General features: G+C 38.0%; 1 protein-coding gene across 1 annotated transcript in view; it reads right to left on the bottom strand.

Moving 5' to 3' along the window:
• Positions 1-7820, bottom strand: part of LOC110465026 (coiled-coil domain-containing protein 177-like) — an 18471-nt gene that overhangs the window by 3594 nt on the left and 7057 nt on the right. The window contains exons 8-15 of the mRNA XM_021520589.1: positions 6479-6664; positions 5985-6104; positions 4166-4219; positions 3285-3410; positions 2633-2706; positions 2288-2395; positions 1716-1818; positions 951-1060 (exon numbers count right to left, since the gene is read on the bottom strand). Of these exons, the coding sequence (XP_021376264.1) occupies positions 951-1060; positions 1716-1818; positions 2288-2395; positions 2633-2706; positions 3285-3410; positions 4166-4219; positions 5985-6104; positions 6479-6664 (881 nt within the window). The remainder of the gene's footprint in view (positions 1-950; positions 1061-1715; positions 1819-2287; positions 2396-2632; positions 2707-3284; positions 3411-4165; positions 4220-5984; positions 6105-6478; positions 6665-7820) is intronic.

A 7820-nucleotide genomic window follows, 5' to 3' on the forward strand; every position in this document is an offset into this window, starting at 1 on the left:
CTAGGGATGCTTCCAGTCAAATATGGTTGATATCCACTTCTTAGTTCCAGAGGAGAAGTCGCTTAAAGCAGTATAGCCAAATACCCTTTTTGGCCCTGCCCCTCAGCCCCCTGGGGGGTCAGCCACACCATTTGTACAATTTTAAATCCCTGCCTCCCAGGAATGCTTTTGATCAAATATGATTGATATCCAGTGCACAGTTCTACAGAAGAAGTCGTTTGTAGCAATATAGCCAAATTGACCCCTTTTAGCCCCGCCCCTCAGCCCCCTGGGGAGTCAGCCCAACCATTTGTACAATTTTTAATCACCACCACCTAGGGATGCTTCCAGTCAAATATGGTTGATATCCACTTCTTAGTTTCAGAGAAGAAGTCGCTTAAAGCAATATGGACAAATTGACCCCTTTTGGCCCCGCCCCTCAGCCCACTGGGGGGTCAGCCCCACCATTTGTACAATTTTAAATCCCCACCACCTAGGGATGCTTCCAGTCAAATTTAGTTTAATACCAACCAGTGGTTAAGAAGAAGAAGACGTTTAAAGAAATTGTTGACGGACGGACGACGGATGCCACGGTATGGCATAAGCTCACCTTGGTCCTTTGGACCAGGTGAGCTAAAAATAGGGGTAGGTGACCAAGGTAATTCAGAGAGTAAGATCAAAGTTAAGGTCGAGTTCAGAGTTACTTTGATTAACCCTTTCACCCTTATGTAACTTTAGTAGACCCTTCCATGCATTGATATGGATGAGTCCATTATGGTCTAAAGAGAAGGGATGGGCGACTGTTAGAGCATGGAATATTGTTACAACCGATACTGTACGTTAACTTCAAAATCTCCAACAGGAAATATTCTAACTAAATCGGAAACATGCAGCTGGAGCAGGGAAGTCAAATAAAGTATAAGGTGATTAAATTGCTGAGGTTAGTTTGAAAGACATTATGATATTCTCACTTTTTGATGCCACTTTTCTGAGCCTGCTCTCGTAGTACTCGTTCTTCGTGAGCTTTGCGTGCTTTCATATCTGTGTTATGGGCACTGACTTCAGTTGCGTGGCGCTCTGCCTGTAATTTTGTAAAACAAAATGCATCAAGGTCACACATAATTTGAAAATTTGAAAATTTTAACAAATTTGTTCACTTGATGATGTTTCAAAAAGTATCAATATTTGCCACAATAAGCACTGATCAATTGCAATGTTCTTTACTCCAATGCACAAATACAATGTCTTTTTCACAAATCCCTCTTTATATTAAAATTCTAAACTACATCTTTTCCACAAATCCCTCTTTATATTAAAATTCTAAAATAAAATATCTTTTACATAAATCCCTCTTCATATTCAAATTCTAAAATACAATGTCTTTTCCTCAAAAACTCAATTCTTACTTTTATAATCAATTCTATTTTTTTACCATAAACCTTTCATGTATGATAAAAATGTTTGAAAATAAAAGGTCACTTTTAAATTCTAAAATACAATGTCTTTTCCACAAATCCCTCTTTATATTCAATTATATTTTTTTTACCGTAAACCTTTCATGTGTGATAAAAATGATTGATAATAAAAGGTCACTTTTTAAATTCTAATATACAAATCTCTTAACCACAAATCCTTCTTTATATTCAATTTTTATTGTTTTACCATAAACCAACATATATGATAAAAATGTTTGAAAGTAAAAGGTCACTGCCAAGGTCCTGGTCTGCCTGACTTACAGCTTTCCTATGACTCTTGACACTACTACGCCATTCCTCTAGCTCCTGGTCTAGTTTCTTCTGTGACAGTTTGGCCGATAGTGCTCTCTTCTCTCGCTCCAGTCTGTCAAATCAAATAATAATGCTAAGCAGGAAGTCATTACTGCATCAGTAACTCAGGAGGTCATAACAAAGGTAAAGATAATACATTTTCCCTCTGATGGCATTCAAAGGTGACCTGATTCTCCTTGTGAATTAATTCCAAATCAGCACTAGCCTCAGTTTGATGAATCTCCAGGGCCGTGTTCGTTTAAAACGGTCAAACCGGACGGACCACAGTTGTTTATTTATTAAATAAGGTCGGACCTAGTTATCTGCATGATGCTGCTTCCAGGCGAGCCTTGACAAAGCCTTACAAGGCCTGCCTAAACATTTGCAGGTCCGCCATACAGATTTATACCTGACATTGTTACATTTATAAACAGTCAAACCGGTTGTTCCGCATAAACGAACAGGCCCCTGATCTATATGTATATGTAGTAAATGAGTAGGCAAAGAAGAGTAACCGGGAATTGAGGATTTGTGACACTTACTGACTCATACGGAGTTCATTCTCCTTCTGTTGGGTGACCAGCTGGAGGTTGACCTCGGCAGAACTGTGGCGTTTGTGTATGGAATGCTTCCTGTGGTCTTGGTCTTGTCTATTGTAGAGATTCGGAAAATATAATAATTAGTCGAAAAGACAAACAGAAAAAATGGACAACAATAGAACAATCTTTAGGTTAATCAGAATGTGAGCAATGTCATACTTTTAGATCTCGATCATCAGAGTTAGGTTCTAGTTTCCCTCAAAATACCTCGCAACAATCCTTTCTCAATTATGAGATCAACACAACAATATACAGTTATTTCATTGATTGACGTAACATTTTACTTACTCAGTTATCTCATCTATCAGTTTGCGTCGATCCTCAAATGTGTTCCTCTTGTTTCTATTCTCCATCACTTTTTTCTTGAATAAAAAATACACTGAGATATAAGCTGATGTACATACAATTTCTCATATTCATATTACATGTATCTATTCCTAATCAAATCATTCAGACAAATAAAAATCTTTAAAGAGTTTACAGCTATCTATCTCATACTGCATTCATTTCTTATCTTTATCTTAACAGATAAACAATTATTTTAAAATTCTTGCACTTTCTGTTGATAACACAAACTAAACACACTTTTAATCAAATTCTATTAACATTTTTGCCTGTACATAATAGATATTATAAATAATTCTAAATAATCATTAATATCTCCTTTCAAAAAAGAAAGATAAACAACATCAGAACGTGCATCTCCTACGCTCCGAGAGTTATTCTTAGCCTTCCTTCCTACATATTTGTTCATGGAGAGATGTGATCTAATATGCATGAACATATTTAACCCTTTCACCACTGTAGACCATAATAGACTCATCCATATCAATGCATGGTAGAGTCTACTAAAGTTACATAGGGGTGTATAGGGTCCTATAAGGACTTGACTCTCTTTTTAACAACAGAATGGGAAATGACAATGGAACAGCAGACATACCATGGATTCCTGTAGAAGTTTAGCTTCTTTGCGTTGAGCAGCGGAGTGAATGTCAGTCCGGTGTTTATCCAATACTAACTCGTTCATCTCATCCTCATCATGCTCCATCAACTGTCTATTACGTTCCTGTAAACAAAACATATCATTATCAGTTGTTAATTTCACCTGCATGTTGTGATAAAGTTTGATAAAAAAAACTTCATTAATAAAAAAAAGATCTTCAATTTTCCTCTATTTCCCCCATTGGGCCTCACATGCACCTTTTATAACAATTAAACAAATAGATTTTTTTCCTCTAAGCATGCTTCAGATCACATTGTTTTAAATCCCTCCATTTGTACAGAAGGATTTTTTTTTTTCTCTATTCCCCCTATTTGGCCCGACCCATCTGCCCTAAAGAAGGGTACCCACACACCTCAGTTAATACAAAATTGATTTGTTTGTCCATAAGCATGCTTAAGACTGCATTTGGTTTTAATCCCATCACTTGTACAGTAGGAGAAAAAAAAAAATCCTCCATTTCCCCTATTAGGCTCGCCCCTCTACCCCCGAAGGGCCACACCCTCTGTTTATACAAACTTGAGGCTCCTTTGTCCAATGATGCTCTAGAACAAATTTGGTCAAAATCCTTCTATTTGTTAAGAAGTAGAAGATTTTTAAAGATTTACCTATTTTCCCCCTATTTGGCCCCGCCCCCATGCCCCCAGGGGGGCCATACCCTCCGTTTATACAAAACTGAGAACCCTTTGGCCAATGATTTTTGTTTTTTGTTTTTTTGATTTATTTTTAATACTAAATACCTGTGATATCGTTTATGACTATTGATTATGTGCTAGCTTTGATGCCTCATACATGTAGCAGCTTTATATTAATATAGATACCTGTGATAACTTTTTCAACTGCTCTTTTTCTTTTCTTTCAGCCAATTTCATATCCTGCAAAAGATTTCATCATAAATATTTCATAACAAAGACTTGTGAACAAAAGTATGTTATCAGCTTGTCATACAAACACACCACCTACCCACACATAGTCAGCTGTATATGGGAGGAGCTAGTCATACAAATACAACACCTACACTCCTGGTGAGCTGTATATGGGAGGAGCTAGTAATACAAATACAACACCTACACTCCTGGTGAGCTGTATATGGGAGGAGCTAGAAATAAAAATACAACACATACCCTCATGGTGAGCTGTATATGGGAGGAGCTAGTCATACAAATACAACACCTACCCTCATGGTGAGCTATTTATGGGAGGAACTAGTCATACAAATATAACACCTACCCTCATGGTCAGCCTTATATGGGAGGAGCTAGTCATACAAATACAACACCTACCCTCATGGTGAGCTGTATATGGGAGGAGCTAGTCATACAAATATAACACCTACCCTCATGGTCAGCTGTGTATGGGAGAAGCTAATCATACAAATATAACACCTACCCTCATGGTGAGCTGTATATGGGAGGAGCTAGTCATACAAATACGACACCTACCCTCATGGTGAGCTGTATATGGGGAGAGCTAGTCATACAAATACGACACCTACCCTCATGGTGAGCTTTATATGGGAGGAGCTAGTTATACAAATACAACACCTACCCTCATGGTGAGCTTTATATGGGAGGAGCTAGTCATACAAATACGACACCTACCCTCATGGTGTGCTTTATATGGGAGGAGCTAGTTATACAAATACAACACCTACCCTCATGGTCAGCTGTATATGGGAGGAGCTAGTCATACAAATACAACACCTCCCCTCTTGGTGAGCTGTATATGTGAGAAGCTAGTCATGCAAATACAACACCTACCCTAATGGTGAGCTGTATATGGGAGGAGCTAGTCATACAAATACAACACCTACCCTCTTGGTGAGCTGTTTATGTGAGAAGCTAGTCATACAAATACAACACCTACCCTCATGGTGAGCTGTATTTGGGAGGAGCTAGTCATACAAATACAACACCTCCCCTCATGGTCAGCTGTATATTGGGGGGGGGGGGGGGGGGGGGGAGCTAGTCATACAACTGTAACACCTACCCTCATGGTCAGCTGTATATTGGAGGAGCTAGTCTTACAAATGTAACACCTACCCTCATGGTGAGCTGTATATGGGAGGAGCTAGTCATACAAATACAACACCTACCCTAATGGTGAGCTGTATATGGGGGAAGCTTGTCCTACAAATACAACACCTTCCCTCATGGTGAACTGTATATGGGGGAGCTAGTCATACAAATACAACACCTACCCTCTAGGTGAGCGGTATATGGGAGGAGCTAGTCATACAAATACAACACCTACCCTCATGTTCAGCTGTATATGGGAGGAGCTAGTCATATAAATACAACACCTGGAGAAATAGTTTTAACTAGAAAATATTTATAAACCATAAGCGGTACAGCTTCACTTCCCAACTACCCTTTTGATGACAATGGAGCCAAATGCTTCCGAGTTCGGTAGCAAGCTCCGCTCACCTCACGCCTCACTGCCGAGTTCGGTAACAAGCTCTGCCCACCTCACACCTGATTGGCTTGGCAGAAACACCCGAGTGTAGGTGTGTTTTAGTTCCCAGACTAACACACAGGACTAAAACACACTCAGGCAAAAGTGGGGATATATTCGATTTAACCAATTACTTTTATATAGAGTAAATAAAGTAGAGGTGTAATATACAAATATAACACCTACCCTCATGGTGAGCTGTATATGGGAGGAGTGTTTCCACTGTGCGGCGCTCTCTCTCAGCGACCGTTCTCTTGCCTCTAGTACCTCTGCCTCAACCTCTAGTCGTTGCTTCTCTGTCACCACCTAAAACACACAATCAGGCCATTGTCAATTTGGACTAGAAACAAACAATGAGAAAACAATCAAAATTAGACCACTGCTCAAACAAAATATACCAGTATCTAATGTTTAATAGACACTGTCGACACATTTAGCTTCAATACTGCTCTATTATAATTACTATTCTTGGTTATTTTCACAGGTTTGATTAACATAACAGAAATACCATACCTACAAAGTACATAATACATGACTTGAACACCTATAAATGTTAAACAACTAGTATACAGTGACTCACTGGAGTACTGAAGAATGATTGTAACATTGAACCACTTACAACCAACCTCTTTATACAGACAGCTATTTATACCATGTTTCACAGAGAAGGAATCACCAACCTTTCTACGATGTCTGATTCTATTTTCCTCAGCAAGTAGCTCCCGCCTCCTCATCTCTGATGCTATCTTTGCCTCTTCCTCTCGTTTGCGCTGTATGTCCCAGGCGAGGTCTGCCATGTACCGGTCACGGCTGACAGCTTTCTCCTCTTCACCCTTACTCATCATCAGCTCCAAGATCTTTTCATCCTGACAGTCAAATAAATTATTTCAAGAGAGATATATACAAGGGAAACAATCTGACATGCTAAAGTTTTAAAATAACAACTGTAACAGTTGATGATGTGTGAGTGAGATGGAACATGTAACGAACAAAAGTTACAACGGAAGTTTTCATAAATCTATCACCCAAAGTCAGGGTATGTATTACCAAAATATGTCTTTTAATATTTGATGCATCATGAGGTGTGTAGCCTTATATTTTATAAAGAAAATAGCTTCTAGAAACAAAAGTGAAACTAAGTAAGACTAGCACTAAAATTTTAGGCCTAATATACATTAGGTGAAAATTAAATAAGTCGGTTAATAGACATCTGTGATGTAAACATCCATTATTTCTACCCAGAGATAAGGAACAATATCTTCCCAAAGGATTAAATCTGTAACACCAGTTAAGTAAATATCCTTTATTTCTACCCAGGGATCAAGAACAATATCTACCCAAAGGATTAAATCAGTAACATCAGTTAAGTGAATATTCTCTAGATCTACAGTGATAAGGAACAATATTTACCCAAAGGATTAAATATGTAACATCAGTTAAGTAAATACTCCCTAGATCTACAGAGCTAAGGAACAATATCTTCCCAAAGGATTCAATCTGTAACATCAGTTAAGTAAATATTCTCTAGATCTACAGAGATAAGGAACAATATCTACTCAAAGTATTGATCTGTAACATCAGTGAAGTAAACATCCTTTATTTCTACCCAGAGATCAAGAACAATATCTACCCAAAGGATTAAATCTGTAACATCAGTTAAGTAAATATCCTTTATTTCTACCCAGAGATAAGGAACAATGTCTACCCAAAGAGTTAAATCTGTAACATTAGTGAAGTAAACATCCTATAGTTCTACCCAGAGATAAGGAACAATATCTACCTAAAGGATTAAATCCGAAACATCAGTGAAGTTAACATCCTCTAGTTCTACCCAGAGATAAGGAACAATTTCTACCTAAAGGATTAAATCTGTAACATCAGTGAAGTAAAAATCCTCTAGTTCTACCCAGAGATAAGGAACAATATCTACCTAAAGGATTAAATCTGAAACATCAGTGAAGTAAACATCCTTTATTTCTACCCAGAGATAAGGAACAATTTCTACCTAAAGGATTAAATCTG

This window comes from Mizuhopecten yessoensis, unplaced genomic scaffold (genome assembly GCF_002113885.1).
Source record: "Mizuhopecten yessoensis strain PY_sf001 unplaced genomic scaffold, ASM211388v2 scaffold11047, whole genome shotgun sequence".
In the NCBI taxonomy this organism is placed as follows: domain Eukaryota; kingdom Metazoa; phylum Mollusca; class Bivalvia; order Pectinida; family Pectinidae; genus Mizuhopecten; species Mizuhopecten yessoensis.